Below are 17,532 nucleotides of genomic sequence, written 5' to 3'. Positions count from 1 at the left end.
AGAGATACCGAGATTGATGAGATGCTCATATCATCCTTAACCACCAACTAATTAACTAATTAGGGCATTCAAATGAAGACTTGCTCTGGATAATGCTGCATGGGCAAACAGTACTTGATTCCAACTGCATGACACAACCGAGGGCGGGTTCAGCATCATGGTCCCGTGACTTTGCTCGGCTCATTGGTGCCAAATAGCTGATCTAAGTTATTGATGACACCAGGTATTGAACAGACAAAATTACATTATGTTACTGTTTTATTGGACTACCAAAGCAACAGCCATGACAGTGAACTTATCAACAGAACATCTTTTATGCCCATCGGCAGCTAATTTATTTATTCATGTCTTGCAAGACATAAGTTTTCTCATAATCTTTTAAAATGGTCTTGATTCAAAGTTCCTCAGGACACTTGAAGATATATTTAAAACTTTCTCTGTTGTTGTACTCAACACAGTTCCTGTATGTAAATGTGACAACACAATGTGTTGTTTGAAAAATGTGGAAAAAATTGAAGATGAAAGTAGCTCCCCAGTATCCGGTCTTACAAAGTTCCCACAGCAGATGGACGTCAAAGCTGAAAAAATCCAGCAAAGACCTAAACAAAACCTGCGACATTAACAACCATTTTATAGCTACTCTTCAAGTTTTCAACTAATAATTCTTTCAAAATTGTTTCAAGTCATTGAAAGTCATTTTTAGCCAATTTGAATGATAAGTCAAGTTTATTTGCGTAGCGAATTTCAGTAACAAGGCGGTTCAAATGGTTTTATTCCCTGAGGCCTTTTTTACTTGAAGGACTTATATATCATAGTTTGGAGGCCTAATAACAAGAAATATAATCTTTTCACAATAAGGACCAAAATGTCAATCACTCATTTATCATCATTCTACAAAAAAGTCCGTCTTCCACCTTCACTATTTAAAATACATGTATCCATTCTTCCATTTTCTGTTCCTGTATATCCTTACAGGGTCATGGGTATGCCTATCTACAGAGGTCATTGGACCCTGGACAGGTCACTAGTCTTTCACAGGGCAACACAGATACAAACACCTAAGGACAACTTAAAGAGACCAATTAACCTACTATTTTTTGGACAATGGGAGAAAGCCAGAGTACTCAGCGAGAACCCACGCAACACCGAGAGAACATGGAAACTCCATACAGATACGCCCCAGGCTGGGGTCTGACTCCAGGATTTATTGTCACACTGCAACAGTGTAACCAACTGTTCCACCGTGCAGCACTGTCGGGAATCAGTTCTGATTAATCCAAGATTTCCAATGATCTCCCCTCTCGCTCCGCTTAGTCTGACTTTGAACTTTGAGCCATGTTGCTCTGGAGGTGAAAGGCCTTGAAAGCTTCTCAGTTTGAAGATCTCCTAGTCTTTTCTATAATGAGATTTTTCCCCCCTTTTTATCATTGACTTTTTCACCCTTTCACCTTGCTCTCACTACGTTTATGTTCTCCATGGTCAGAGCCGTATCATTATCTATCTATTTGCACTGATTGTTAGCCCACCAGGCACAATGTGTCAGCATTTTGTAGACGTTAATTGGAAGTAGATATGGACCAAGGCTTATTGCTTATGTAAGTCCATTTCCAGTGCAACCTAGAGCAACTGGAGCAATTTTTCAACTTGTTTGGTTGAGAAAGAATAGACACTAGAATTTGAGGGTATGATCCCAAATGGCTCCATTTTAAAGGTTAATAATCCTTTTAATTAAAGGATAAGCCCTGTATTGAACACAAAATGTAATCACTGAAGGATTACAGAGAGATGTATATAGCCACAGCAATTAGTCCAATAATTAAGGCTTTAGTGCTGGACAGAGATGAGAGAGCTCTGGTGATGTGTCATAAAATTCATAGAGTTGTTAGAGCGGTGCAAACACATCCGCAGCAGCTTTACAGCACCACGCCTGCATGTGCACCCGGGGTGGTGGTGAAACATGGCGTCCCACCGGATGGAGCCAGAACAGCTGTTCTTCGTCTGAGCCTGGTGTTTCGCACAATATGATCGCTCCATCAGCAAGCTCACTCTCCTAACAGCCACATCTGCATTCATCAAACACACTTATCAATAACCAGCAATAATAAATGGTCTCAGCGGGAACAAAATAGAAAAATGATTAAAAATAAAAAGGCGAGGGTGTATACTTCAATCACTGATTTTGTTCATCGGTGAAGCACAGTCATATCTTTTAATTAGACTTTTATTCACAGCAAATGTTGTTTTTCTCTACGTTAATGGGGACCAGTTGGGGTGGCAGCTGCTGATGACCGGTCTCCACGGGGGCCAACTTGTGTTTGTAATTGCATTTCGTCACCTACAGAGGGTGTTGAGAATCCTTGTTAAAAAGCTGGGGGGAAATCTCACACTAACAATTATTGTCGAGCAAATTACCAGGTAGGCAATATCTAAGCTGTCAGGAAAGGTTAGGAGAAATGAGGGGAGGAAGATGGACTATTCAGACATTCATCATGGCCATAGTGGCCACTTCCAAATTGAAAATTGGAGGGAATGCATCCTTCATTTTCTCAAAATCTGAATGAGTTAGCTCTGATTATGGGTGTGACTGACAGAAAGGGCCTGGATAAATAAATAGGTTTGTAATTCATTTCTCTGCTTTGTGTCTTAGATCCATTTCCACAGATAACTCCTCTCGGCTTTGGCATCAGCAACAAATGATGAACGAGATTTGACCAAAGTGGATCAGACTGCCCACACGGACGGTGCATGTGCAACAGAAACACGACGCATGCACATGAACACGTATTAATGGATCTCTTCCGGCTTCAGATGGTTTGTGGAGGATTTCTTCATTGGCACTGGCTGCGGTGGTACCATTGCACACTGCAGCCACATGAGATTTTCCCTCCACCATCTGTCTCTTTCAACTCTGTATATTACATTTACTCCATAGGCTTGGAAATGTAGCTTCCTCCTTTTAATGGGGATGTGAGGCACCATAAAATAAATATTTTCAGTTTCCTCCAGCAAGCAGGGCCGATGCTGCAGCCAGAAGGCATCGTTGCTGTTTATTTGCAACAGTATTGTCCTTTGAATTCCATTTATGGTGAGCTATAAATTGAATTATTGAAAAGCTATTGTTTGCCGCATGAAATCAGCGAAGCAGTAAAGGGGTTAAAGTCGTAGCGTGATAAAAACAATAAGCAAGGGTATGAAAAAAAAATCCTCCCCAATCAGAGATGGGTCAATATTTAGCCTCTCACTGTGTCACAGGGTTTAATAGGATATGCTTCATGTGCATTTGTAGATTGCAGACTTCTGCTGAAAATGGGAAACTGTTTAAGCAGCAGTGATTCGATATCTTAAAAGTTTTATTCACTTACACATAGGTAAGTAGGTTTTGGAGCGGAAAGCTTTGAGACAAGGGGCTTAATGAAATTCAAAATATTACAATACATTTAGAAAAAACTTAGAATCTGTGGTAGGTTTTCTTCTTTACATTCAGAAGCAAATATACATGCATCCAAATATTTGTTTGAATGTCCCTTAACATGTTGTAGATATAACATGTGCTATTTGAAGCCCATAAGAAACAAGTTTCTGGTATAATTCTGGCTGGATATTTCAGTACTCTACTTATTAGACGTGGTATCCCTTTATTTAAATTTATGCATTGTTTGGTTTGTGGTCATGTTTTTAAGCAAAGTCCATACATTTTCAGCAGGAATGAGGTCAGAGGCTTCATAGAAACTTAATGTACAGTATTTATCCATTACAAAACCAGTATTTGTATCTGTTTGAGATTGTTGTCCTGTTGGAAAACCCAACTCTGTCCAAGTTTTAAGCACCTAGAACTGGATCCCTAAAACCTTCCAAATTGTCCAACTTGAAATTTGCTGATTACTACATCAATCACCCCGTAGTTCTACTGTATTATGGTTTCTTTGGGGGGTGTTTGAATATACTTGACCATAAATGCATCATTTTCACCACAATACATTAGAATGTATTCATCCACACTTTAGAAGAAGAACAATATAAATGCATCACTAAGTACCCAAAATAAATAAGAACTGTATATAAATGCATGTTAATTTCTGACTGGGGTTGTGTACTGTATGCACAGAGTGCATACAACTCATTTTCTAACTTAACAATATTCTGTTCTTCTCAAAGAAAAGAAAAACACATTTTAAGCTATTCAGAAAATTCCAAGGCACATATTTGATATTTTATCGAACATATATTTAAGGACTAATTGAAAAATGATACCTGAAAGATAAAGACCTCTCACAAGAAAAAAAAAGCTCCCTTCAGTGTCTTAGCTATTTTCAATCTGCCGACATTGTTGATTCAAGGTAAGACCCGATATCATCGCCTTATAGGCTCGTATTTTTATTGTTGTTATCTTCAAGAATGGGCCTATTTTGTCATTTAATTGAGGCTCATGGGCTCGGCTGCGAAACGGCACACGGGGGAATAAGACGTCAAGCGGCTGAATTTCCAGAGCCATTAACTGTTCCACAGTCAATTAGAATGCATAGGATCTTGACATTTCATAACTTATGGGTCTCCAGGCTGATATAACCCCCGAGTATAAAGGAAGCCACAGTCTAAAGAGCCATAACCAGAAACTTAACATCCTCTTTAAGGCTTTAACCAATTGGTTTTTGAATCTCAGCAGTGAAAAATCAAGTCTGAAATGCATCATGTGATAAAAAAGCCCTCCACATAGTCTCATGTTATTGCTCCTACTGCTGCTTCAGAGTGATGTCAACATATTCTGCCACATATGAGAAGGTGCCACAAGCTACGGTTTCTCTAACTATCAATTAGATCCAGTTTCATGGCCGCATTCTGCATGTCTAATAAATCTTGCTTTATACAAGCAAAGAAAACAAGGCGGAATGCACACGTGACGAGTCTGTAATACAGCATAAATATGAAATATGAACAGCCGAAAATTGAAGCACTTAATAAAAAAAAACTGGGTTTGTTATGCTGCTGTGCGCAATCTCGGGAAAGGTGATGCTGACAATCAGAATTATGATGATAGAAATGTACTTTGATTGCTGTTTAATTTTCTTTGGTGATCTCTCGCCTCCACTATAACTCAGTTTGAAAACAGACAGGTTCTATTTGCCAGGTAATTAATAACAGGCCGCTGAGGCGAGATTTAGCTATTATTTCTAACATGGGCCGTGATTGCAAAAAGTACTTTTTCCAACATTACGATTGCATTCATTTATATCTTGTTATTCTGCGAATGCTTTCCCACAGCTTTAATTTGCACAAAACGAAGGCAAATTTTCTGCACAGCCGTCTGTGATCTAATTTAAAGAGAGTGCTGAAATCTGAAGATTCTCCAATTAATTCAAATTGATTGCCTGTGTAATCTGGTATGTTACAAAAAGCAGAATTAAGCTTTCATTATATGGAGCATGACTGCTGCTCCTAAGAGTTTTTTGTACTTATAATTCATTCCAACACCTTGAAATAAGTCAGATCTTTATTAAACTGATTCATCAAAACCTTTACTAAATGTAGAGGAGATGAGGATTAATAGAGTCCCATCTGAACATAAACTAAGATAAGATCAGAAAATTAAAGCCAGAGGTGGGCCAATAGATCACACTTTGTTGGGGGTCTCTGTAGGTGGCAAACTAATAAAACTTAAAATAGGTGATACCCCTCTGTCATGAAAGCGCCTTCAGCTAAACTTCCAAAATGGAGCCTCTCATAGGTCACCACCACCGTGACTCGTGACAATATGACAGATTAACGACAAGAGGTTGAGCCCTGTACTATGGGCCTCCCACAATCTCAATTATGTCCGCCTTAATGTACACTGAACAGCCACAATTGCAGGGCCATGGACGGGGTAAATACACATGCAGGAAACAGAGTAGTGACAGGATAATAAAGTGCCATGATTGATTCAAGTGTGCTGTGGGCCAGATCAGTTTATTGTGTGGGAGGAATGGTTGCGGATTGTACAAGAGCTGCTCAAAGACCAAGAGCTACAACACAGAGAGACTTCAAATACAGAGATCTGAGGGTGTTTTTTTTTCCATGTCGTTTGTTCCTTGATCACCATCATTGACATCATATATCCCTGGTGTTCTCATATTGCAAATCCTTACAGCAGGCCAGCCAAGACATGGCCATCAACCTGGCTGCTCTGGGCAAGGAGAACATTAATCAGGGATGCAACAAGGCATATTGGACTCCCTCTTCTTGGTTTAGTATTCGCAGATTTTTCTGTGGAACATAATTCCAATAATTCACTTAAATTTGTGGATTTTTCCCTGGAGCCTAACTTGTAAATGTTTGACAGGCTATTACATACTTGAAAGAAAATGTAACTTAGGCAGCTGAAATACATTGGCACAATGGTACTTTGCATGCATTGGCTGCTTTGGCTGGCATTTGCAAAGCAGCCAATTGAGGAGCGCTATTCATTTTTCCTGGCAATGATTGTCTGTACCTTCAATAATCTGAAGAGATTAGAAAGGCCCGGGATATTAGCTTTTGCAGTAATGCAGAGATAGTTTCCACTGTGTGTATTAAAGAATATTAAGGTAGATTTGGTAGCTGAGCTGTTAATGTAGGCAGTTATGTTTTTTGAGGGGATCTCAGGTACTCACAGGTCTTAGCTATTCGCAAGCAATTGTAGTCCAGACCTCCCTGAATACTGGGGGTTCACCTTTGTCCATTGCAAATCTGGAGGAGCTGCAAAGATTCCTGGCTCAGGTGGCATGGATCTGTTGAATCTGTTGAGAGGACAACCAACTACTATCTCTACAAACCTGGCCTTTATGGATGAGTGACAAATAAAAGAAGGCCACTGTTTAAAGAGAGCTATATAAAGTAGTTTTTCACAATCACTTAGGAGAAACAGCAAACACCTACAGGTAAAACACTACAGCAAAAAAATGTATTTGACATCACCACCCCCATATTGACAAATAGTGATGGCAGCATCACGCTGTGGGTATGCATCATAGCAGGCAAACAGAAGCTGGTTAGATTTTCCGTCTGCAGTAGTGGTTGCACGAAATATTGTTTCAGGGAGCTCTACAGAAAGCCATACTTCCCTTTTTTTCCACTCAACATTTTAAAGTTAATTCTGTTGGAAACATAAAACACTAATTAATTCTACTGACGTTTGTAGCTCTAACGTGACAAAATGTGAAAGGGGTTCAAAATGTGATATTATTTTCTTAATGGTGTGAAAAACTTCTCCTACCTACCTGACATGTTGCCAGCACCTTGTATTTGTCTCTGCCTGCACACTGGAAAGAGAGTTAATGCATATTAATGGACCTATAAAAGAAACTAATTGAGCATTCCGGATCTTGCTGAGTTGAGCATCTGTGAGTGACACTGTGCAGCTCCAGGACCTATGCCAGACTGCCTTTATTAGCTCTCTGAACTGGGATGTAGGTCAGGTCATTAAAAGCAGGAAGGGCTCTCTTTCACTAAATGCTATTGTGACAGCAGCGATTCTGACACCCTAGTATTGCAACTCCAGTATACAGCAACTGAATGGTGGATGCATATTTCAGAGAAGGCTTTATATAATGGATTATTGCTCCGAAACGTTAATCCTAGTTTAAAGAGCTTTAATTAAGCACAGTAAAATACAGCCACATGCACCCCATAAAAATCAACAGTACTCCATATGATTGTTGAGTGAGCACGCTGGTAAAGATCAGCTTATGAGTAATAATCCTTAAATCTACTATTGTTTGGGTAATTTTGATAATGACCAGTACACAGATTTTGAGTTTAAGAGCTTTTTTTAATAAGCTATGTGGCTAATTACAAGGCACTGTAAGGTCTTAATAAGTCACTGTTGGAGCCACTTTATGTTATTTGCATTACTGTAACTTGTCAGCACGATAGGAAGTAAAAATGCTACCTGCCACTGTCTCCACTCCAGTTTAATTCAGGTGCATTGGTGCTCAGGTGTAATGAGATGGGACAAAGGCAAACAATTTTTTTACCATGTAAAAAATTGGATGTGCATCGAGTGTTATTGACACCTTTTTGCATCATTACGTTAAATGAATTTTGGAACCTTGAAATGGAAGCAAGTCAAGCATGGACTTTCGTGGGATAAGGAAAATATAGACATTGTTTTACTACAAGAAAATGATTTGGAGAACATTTATTTTACATGTGTCATAACAGCTGTCGACTCATCACCTGTGGTGGATGAGCTTCGATTAGTAAAGTTGGTCCTCATAGTCACTGTTAATGTTTTTTCCTGGTTCCTGTAGAATAGTGTTGGATTTATCTGAATTTTCTCAAAAGAGCATAAAGAAATGTGTATCCCCTCCCCGCACAGTAAGATGGCTGAGATTTCTGGTGGCTAAAGATATCTCAAGTAACCATGTGGAAATTTGTTCACTCATGTTACCCGTTATAAGCTTGAAACAAGAAATAATAACCAGAAAAATCAGTGAACCATTTAAGTATAGCAAACAGCAATACTTTTTCACCAAATGACCATTTTCACTTCATTTCATGTTCATCTATGCTAAAAATTTTGACTGTGCCATTTCTTCCAGGTGACACAGTTAATAATCACTGCAGTGATGAGCATAAACCATGTTAACACATGCAGCCTCTGTTCCTGAGCGAACTGGAGAACAGGTGGAGGTTCAACCAAATCCACACAATTTATCTAGACCCCCGAAGTTTGTTATTAACCTGCGTGGGTCATCACAGGAGACATCCTTCAACCAGCTGGTCATAGAAGCCATTCAACTACTATATAGATACAGTTACAAGTCATTTAAAAAAAATCTCCAGACATTCTTTATGTCAGAAAGATTTAAAAAAACATTAACATTCCTCAAATTAATTTTGCAGCAGATCCATAATAACACTGATGTTTGTGCTGCTGCTGAGCAGAGTAGCTGGAAGTGGTTAGAGAACGTTGAATCCTGCAGAATGATTTGTCTTTATCCTGTCTTTTTTTTTTTTTTTACTGGATGCCCTGTGAGTATTCAAGGGAAAAGACAGATTTTTATTGAATATTTCCTTAGCAGAGGCATTATTCCTCCAATATGAGCTGGATCTTAAATAAAGTTTCATACTGGCACGATGTTCTCACAAATATAAGCATGAACTGAGCTTTAATCCTGTCTCCTCTCTTTGTTCAACATCAGGAAATTCAGTCAGTCCTCGTGTGAACAGGAGCGTGGCTGACAGGGGCAGCCGAGCGATGATTGGTTTACGGATCTCTGCTTTCTCCAGTGACTTTAAGGTCACTAAAATTTACAATCAAATGGCTTATGAAACTTTAGCGAAAGCCTCCCAAAACTCATGACAGCGAGATGAAAAACAGTCAGAGGAGTCTGCTTGACCTCACGCTGTGGTCCGTGGCTACACTGTGCTGTTGTCTGTTTTTTTTTTTCAGATGCCCTGCATACGTACGGTACGCATGTTTGTTTTAGCAGACAGAAGGTTGTTAAGGACCGCATATGGAGAACGGATTTGATAGACAGACACTGTATGGTGTGTACAATGTTGCAGATGAGAATTATGGTGTATCTCAAGCTGCAGTCACTCTTAAGTTTCAGTTTGCAAGACAATAGATCAACTATGGATGGCTTAAAAAACAATCTAAAACACAATCGAGCTTCTCCAAGAATGATTTGCTTGTTGGAGTCTAGGTCAGGTTATTACAGTTGTCATGAGGCATAAGCCTGTGGGGGATTCTCACAGAATAATGGAAAGTGTGTAAAAGTACCATGATGTCACTTATCATATTAACATAAATAGAAAACTGTGCAGCCCAGTACAAGACATTCACTATTAATATTTTTAGAATGATTTCAAATGTGGCTACATGTTTTGAATATTGAGAAAAGCCATCATTTTATCATAATCTGAAAATTTTTGAAAAATCCATCATTATGAGTCAATGTATTCATTGGACAAAATGTTAAGAAATTTTCATTTTTATCTAAATCACTGGTGCCAGAATTACTGTTACTCCAAGTCAGTTTTCATTTGTGATCCATGAATTCACTGGCCCACTGCTTTAAGATTCTCTTCAAAATGGAAAAGAATAGAGGACATTCCACTTAAATCACCAAACCACATGTATTTATCTTGGAGTTTACACCTACTTCAGTGCAGAAGCAAATTGTCAAAAGTAGTGAGAGTTCTTAGTTTTGATGCCTTTAACAAGCGGAAAAGGTCTGCTTCATGGTAGTTTTGCTTTTTCACACAAAAAAAGCATTAATTGTCAAATAATCAGAGATAATAAATCAAAGCCTAAGAAGTAATTTTCCAGCCTAAATCAACAAGTGCTCCCACAGAAAAGCTTGAATGGCGATGGATGGCGAAGACAGAGAGCTAAACTGCAGCCCTTGCTCTTGACAAAGAAAGAAACCTGCTCAGCTCTGAGCAGCATCCAGCCATGGAGATTAACACGGAGCCATCAGCAGCATCGCAGTCCCTCCCTACCCTGCTTGTGCTGTCAGGCCGCCTCCTAGCTGCTTGTCAGAAGCTCCGACGAGGAGCTGTAAAAACCTTTTCCCCTCTCCTTAACAACTGCAAAACAACACGCACACTCTCCGACTGAGGTGCCTGCTTTTCTGAGGCCTCTGACAGGACGTGCTGCAGGCACAAATTGTAATTCATAAAGGTTAAGGAGGTCAATGCCTTTTATTACCAGTCTGAGTGCATCCAGCTTGATGGGGCGGGCATGCAAATGGAATGTCTCACAGCGGTCTATGCAAGAACTCAGACAGCGAGTGCGTGCATGCCGGCTAAAGTGGGGGAAGTAAAAGGCGGGTAAAGGGTGGCGTGGTGTAGTGGGATGGGCTGCACTCTCCACCTTCCACAGCCATGTAGGGACCACACAGCCGCTGGCCGGTTAATTAGATAGTATGACATTGACCTCAGGTAGTTAATGGCCACTTTGATATGTGCTGTCTTGCAATTAATGCAGTGTAGATGTTCATGTTTTACCATGTGGTTAGATGTGACCTATAAGATGCTGCATTACACTCTGGCCTAGTGTTCACTCTTTGGTTTTACATCTTGCATTACTAGAAATGAAAAACATTGAATATATTTCATGGTAGTTTTGCTTTGAAAATCCTCTCGCACCACACACAAAAAAATAAATCAAACAGTATTGTAGATTTTAGTATAGAACCAAATTCTGAAAGGAGAGGATAAAACTTTTTACATCCTTATGTTAATACTGAGATCAATAATACAAATATTCTGTTTTCTCACCTGCTGGAAACATTTTAAAGGAATAAAATCATGTTTGGAGTTACTATAACCCCAGTAACAAAGGCAATGAACACATCAGACACCATTGCGCCCTCTTCTGGGTCTTTAGTAGAACAACAATACTTTTTTTAGTCCTAACACTGTTGCTAAAGTTTATTAATCGTTGACAAATACGGAAAAAATGTAAGATTGTACTGATGAAAAAATACATAAAGTACATAAACCTTTATTAGATGAGATTATAATTTACAAGGACTTGCAACTGTGTTTTTTTCCTCATTCTTTATCTCCATAGAAGTATGCAATTTGCATGGCTAAGGATATGCAATTGATGAATAATGAAACTTTTCAATATTTAATTTCAATGTTTTTTTATTTGTTTGTTTTTTTGTTTTTTTTACACATCTTAATAAAAAGACACATATTTAAAACACCACTATAAAATTCAGTTACAAAATCATGTACAAAATTGCAATTTTAAATGTAAAATAATTGATATATCTTTTACATTTGAACTTCAGGAATTTTTGGAGCAAATCTAAGAGCAATGCAATGACAATTTAAAGTTTTAAGTTTCTCAATAAATTAGAAAAGCTTTAAAAAGCGAATTTATTTTAGTAATCTGATTCAAAAAGTTAAAAACCTAAATAGATTCACTGGAAAATTAAGTGGAAAAAAATGTCATAGAAAAACGTGCACATGAAACAGGGATAACTGCAGCATTGAGTGGGTTGTGAAGCAAATCTCATTTCAATATTTTTGGGGAGATGCATAAGGCAGTCAGTATGACTGAACCAGAGACTGTCTCAGAAGTGTTTTAGCTGGACTGAAGAGAAAAGGAATTGGACTGTTCCTTAATGGTCCAAAGTCCTCTCTTCAAAAGGAAAACCAGTTTTGCATCTTGTGTCAAGGCCCTAGAGATCAGAGGAAGAGTGGAAAGTGTAGAATTTTAAAATCTAACAGATTTTTTATTAGCCATAATTATTAAAATAACAGCAATGAAGGTAATGGCTATATCTAATAGCTTCACTTTTTGAAGTGACACTTTTGACCTTTTTGCTGATATCCCAACTTTTTAAAAATGCTCCTGTGTTTAAAGGTTCTTTGGGAGCAATATGCTAACCTATGCATCTAAACCAGCATCTTTGGTTATTCAAGCTTTGTTTACTGTTAAAAATCAGCATATCCTGTAAAATAAACTACTTTCTCACATAAGACTACAAAAAATCATCACTGAAGGCCATGTACCGTATTATTACGATTCATTCTGGTGTGTAAACTTTACTAAATAAACATGCTTGAAATCATGTTAGACCAATGACAAAGTAGAATAAAATGGAGAGAGCCAGAACAGAGGAAAAACAAAAATAAAGTAGAATAGTATTCAGCTGTTGTTTGCTAAACTAATGAATAAGATCTGTCACTGTCTTCTTCAGTGCTTGGTTCATACTGTGTGATGCACCAGGTGATTCTCCTCACTGCCTAAGAGGTTAGGAATCTGTGGCTTTATGTTCATTGTGAAACTGAAAAGATCATACCTGAGGAGCCACTGGGACTCTCCTCCCTTTAAGCCTAGTGTGCAGCAGAGGCAGGCTCCCTTTGCTCATTACCTTTCCATCACAGACCAGCTGCTGCAGAGTCATTCATCACGATTATAAATCTGCCTACTGCTGGTAGCCTGCAGCTCCACCATCAACCTGCAAGTCACAAAGATATCACCCTGAGCCATCAGCCACTCCGGACACAGCGCTAAATTAAACAGGTGATAGTTAAAAACAGGTTGCTTTTTTTTTCTTTCAAAAGAAAAAAAAACTAAATTCTGAGACTCAGAATCCTGCATGGCTTGCAGAATGTCTCTAGAAAATAATTAAATTGGACCAGTGTAAAACATGGTAGATAAAAGAAATATATCTAAAGCACATGAATGTCAAAAAGGTCTTGTCTTAGGAAACAACAAGCACCTGACACATGACTGAAATATGCAAACATATTAGTGCAAGATGCCTACATTTGATTCTTCAGATGCTGATGAGAGTTGCCACAGATTCAGCTAAGACGAGAAACCAGCATTAAGTTCCATCCATCCATCCATCCATCCATCCATCCATCCATCCATCCATCCATCCATCCATCCATCCATCTTCTTCCGCTTATCCGGGGTCGGGTCGCGGGGATAGCAGCTTCAGAAGGGAGGCCCAGACTTCCCTCTCCCCGGCCACTTCTTCTAGCTCTTCCGGGGGAATCCCGAGGCGTTCCCAGGCCAGCCGAGAGACATAGTCCCTCCAGCGTGTCCTGGGTCTTCCCCGGGGCCTCCTCCCGGTGGGACGTGCCCGGAACACCTCACCAGGGAGGCGTCCAGGAGGCATCCTGACTAGATTCCCGAGCCACCTCAACTGGCTCCTCTCGATGTGAAGGAGCAGCGGCTCTACTCTGAGTCCCTCCCGGATGACTGAGCTTCTCACCCTATCTCTAAGGGAGAGCCCAGCCACCCTACGGAGAAAACCCATTTCGGCCGCTTGTATCCGCGATCTCGTTCTTCAAAGCTCATGACCATAGATGAGGGTGGGAATTAAGTTTACGGTTGTGAAATAAACAGAAAACGAGAGAAAGATTTCTTCAGAAATTTATTGCTGCCTCTGACAGTGTTTTTTTCAGTATTGCTCTGTCATATGTCTTTCAGGGTCTGTAGCATTCATGTTCCTGATAAAGAAAAGCATTTCCACTGGGTAGAGTACACAAAAACTGAGCTAAATTCAGAATAGCACTGTCAAACTATTTTTAATCAAGCAAAGGTGAAAAGTGGTTGTAAATAACACTGAGTTAATTTCTTTATTTGCTTGCGTTTCTTTTTTAAATGTTGCCTTTTTTTATTTTAACTATAATTAACTTCCTGTTTGAGGTTTGATGCTTATGTTTTGAAGGGACAGTTTCCTGTTTTACTGTTAAAAATAAAAGCAGCTTGACAGGAATAACAAGGCCGAAGATGTAACTGACAAAATGTATCTTGTTATGAATGGATGTTGAAACAAAATTTATTTTTAGGTTGTAACAGTTATTAGTGTGGATGCTGTAGGCATTCCTCCCCTTTTTGCGTACACATTTCCCCAGTTAACTATTTCTGAAATAGCACATACTTTGTGCTATTTCAACCATTCAACTTTTACTGTTTCAGGACATTACGGCTATGTATATTGTTATTGATATCTCCTAGGCTTAGGAAATATTAAGCATTGAAATGAATGGAACGTTCTATAATTTCTGAAAAATTCAGCTAAAAACTTTGCATTGTAGCTTTAAGGGTTCACAAACCTTCCCAACGACTTTCCAAACCTCTCGGCTTAATTCCACCCCTCCTTCCAACCATTCTTTCAATCGATCTTCCAACCCTAATTTCAAACCTTCTTCAAACTCTAATTCCAACCCTCCATCCATCCAGCCTACCGTCCAACCTTCCAAACCCAAGTGGAAGATGTTTAAAGAACAAAAATGGCCAAAGATGAATGTTCATGTGAACATTCGCGTTCATATGAACAAAAACGGCCACTCATCTTTGGAAATTTTTTGCACTTTAAACATCTTCCACTTGCGTGACTATGTTGCTTTGTCTTGTGTTAATTTTCAATAAAGTTTTCGTGACGTGACCTTCCACTCACATCCGGGACTCTTGCACATCACGACGCGCAGGCGCTCTCTCTCCTCCACTGTGGTTCGACCTCTGCAGTCGGTAAGTCTGTAATGGCAGTTTGAATGAGAAGCGAATCTTCATAAATCTATATTCATCCTCTCGCTTAGCTTCACTTTGCTCTATACAAGTGTGAGCAGCATGCAGGATGGATGTGAATACACATTCAAATGTCTTTATTTTGTAAGTTGGGCATTTTTACAGCCGTTTGACCTTACTTCTCTCCGCTCTTCCTTCTTCAGAGAGACCCGGGCTTCTACCAGATTTGACCAAACCGGTTAAAACTACCTAAAGTACAAGATGTATGCCTGTGCAAAGTTTGTGTCCACGCCGGCTGTGGTGAGTTAAAAATCTCCTATCCGAACTGTTTCGTTAGAGTTACGGTTTAAGATGTAGGCCTCCGATTGAACTTGACTAGCCTGATGCCAAGGGTATCCACCGACTAGGCCTGCAGGGTTAGTCAGGAGCTAATGCTAAACCTAGCCCAGGCTCTCTCACAGAAAGCAGTACATTAACGTTTGCATGAGCTGTGTTTTAGGGCTCTTAAGTTAAAATGTTGTACTACAATTGCTCTTACTCTTAGCAGACATCATTAATGAATGTTTTTTGTAAGGTCATTTAAACTCATTGTTAGCCCAACGTAGCTAACCGTGCTGCAAGAATTAAAAGCATTTACATTCAAAGTGATTAGTTTACATGTTCATAGCTTATCTGACCATACTGTCAGGTGTTTGTAGCCCAGATGCTTTCCTATCTCCAAGGTCATGTTACTGGATACAAATCTTTTAATAAGCTAATCTATGTACTCTGCAATAATATCTAACAAATTCTACAGTAATGGAAACTGAGGACATTTTAATTGCTGATCTACGATTTAACAAAACGAAATAAACTTGTTAGTGTAAACAACATTGGGAGACTGTTTGAATGCCACAGTTGTTAGTTGGCATTCAAACACTGGCATTCAAGGTGCCTTTCATATCCACTTGTATGTGATGACAAGGACAGGATTTCTGCTATTAAAATAAATTAAATGTAACTTAAAAAAAAAAACGTTTTCATGTTCTGTTTTTGCAGGTGCGTGCTGGTTCCCGGGCTCTTTACAGACCCCTGTCTGCCTCTGTACTGTCCAGGCCTGAGGCCAAAACAGAGGTCAGGATTCTAAGCTTTTCATCAGCTGTTTACGTTTTTAAATATAATTTTAGTGTTTGACAATATTTTCTCTGCATTGTAATTAAAACGAGTTGAGTAATTGTGTGACCTAATGAAGTTGATGGAAAATGCTATTTTCTTTTTTACTCTAGTAAAATTTCATATTGAAATTTTGATGCATGTGTCCTAACTTTAGGCCACAACTGGTTCTTTCGTGGTTTTTCATATTTGACTTTGTCATTGTTAATCTTTTATTGCACTTAAACCTTAAAGATTCTGACATTTAGACCTTTCCCGCCGCAGAGCACGGTTGCTGTGATGCCACAGAATCCCCTCACCCAGGTCTCTCTGAGAGGCTTCCAGACCAGCGCCATCAGCCGGGATATTGACACTGCTGCCAAGTTTATTGGAGCAGGAGCTGCCACAGTTGGAGTTGCTGGATCTGGTGCTGGAATTGGGACTGTGTTTGGTAGTCTCATTATTGGCTATGCCAGGTTTGTTTTTAATTTTAGCAAAAAATATGTAACAACAGTTTGCACACTAGTGTTTTTAATGTCTTGATTTACTGGTGACTTGTCGTTTATAGGAACCCATCTCTGAAGCAGCAGCTATTCTCCTATGCCATCCTGGGTTTTGCCCTGTCTGAAGCTATGGGACTCTTCTGTTTGATGGTCGCTTTCCTTATTCTGTTTGCTATGTAAAATCATCCCCCTGCAACAGTTTCTTTCCACAGATGTGACTACATATTTTATTGTGGCTACCAAAATTGTTCTGTGTTGGTGTCATGGAAATGTACATTTTTCAAGTCTTTCAGACACTGTCCAAATAAGCAAAACATGTATTGTACAAATGTAAGATCTTACACAATTAAAATACATGGATTTGACTATTTAGTAATGGCAGTTACTTTTGTCTGGAACATCACACTGTTCAAATGGGAAGCGTTTAGCTTTTGTAAATGTCATCTTTTTCAGTGAAGAACTTGCTTAGATCTAAATCAGTCTCGTTTTCACCTAGCGTTTTGGGGTCCACCTTAATTACTTTGACATTCAGCTGCAGTTAATACTGTAATTAGACAGCAAGTGGCAACTTGCTTTTGTATATGGCACTGAATAAACTTAGATGATTTAATTGAGTTAAATGTTTCCTTTTCCTTTGCCACCACAATGTTTCAAAAGCTACAAAATAGTCATAGAGCTTGACTGATTAGCTTTTCACTGGCTAATTAGAAAAAAAATTACTTTAAACAGTGAAACTTTCATCCAGTTCTTAGGAAACACTTCATGGGCAGCTCAGAGACTAAATTTTGAGCTCTATTGCACACAACTGCTTTAGTTTCAGTGTATGTTGCACTTCATTTCAAACATCAAAGTAAATGTTAAAATGTATTTGAGTAGTTTAGAACCCCCTACAGATTCCTACACAAACATTTCTGTTTTTGATTATTCTGCCAT

The 17,532-nt window shown here is 39.0% G+C and overlaps 1 protein-coding gene across 1 annotated transcript; it reads left to right on the top strand.

The window, feature by feature from the left end:
- Positions 1 to 14,886: 14,886 nt before the first annotated feature.
- LOC102234286 (ATP synthase F(0) complex subunit C3, mitochondrial-like) lies at positions 14,887 to 16,967 on the top strand. Its single transcript, XM_005806261.2, has 5 exons — positions 14,887 to 14,968; positions 15,169 to 15,265; positions 16,004 to 16,078; positions 16,382 to 16,572; positions 16,665 to 16,967. The coding sequence occupies exons 2-5, from the start codon at positions 15,227 to 15,229 to the stop codon at positions 16,777 to 16,779; spliced, it is 420 nt and encodes a 139-aa protein (XP_005806318.1). The 5' UTR covers positions 14,887 to 14,968; positions 15,169 to 15,226; the 3' UTR covers positions 16,780 to 16,967.
- Positions 16,968 to 17,532: the final 565 nt, after the last annotated feature.

This window comes from Xiphophorus maculatus, chromosome 7 (genome assembly GCF_002775205.1).
Source record: "Xiphophorus maculatus strain JP 163 A chromosome 7, X_maculatus-5.0-male, whole genome shotgun sequence".
Classification (NCBI taxonomy): Eukaryota; Metazoa; Chordata; class Actinopteri; order Cyprinodontiformes; family Poeciliidae; genus Xiphophorus; species Xiphophorus maculatus.
This window is presented reverse-complemented; position numbering and strand designations above follow the sequence as displayed.

What these genes read in the sequence shown, in the direction of transcription:
- LOC102234286 (XM_005806261.2), top strand. Translation starts at nt 15,227, where the DNA reads ATGTATGCCTGTGCAAAGTTTGTGTCCACGCCGGCTGTG. An exon ending in GGCCTGAGGCCAAAACAGAG is followed by an intron (nt 16,079 to 16,381) that starts GTCAGGATTCTA and finishes TTCCCGCCGCAG; the next exon opens with AGCACGGTTGCTGTGATGCC. An exon ending in CTCATTATTGGCTATGCCAG is followed by an intron (nt 16,573 to 16,664) that starts GTTTGTTTTTAA and finishes TGTCGTTTATAG; the next exon opens with GAACCCATCTCTGAAGCAGC.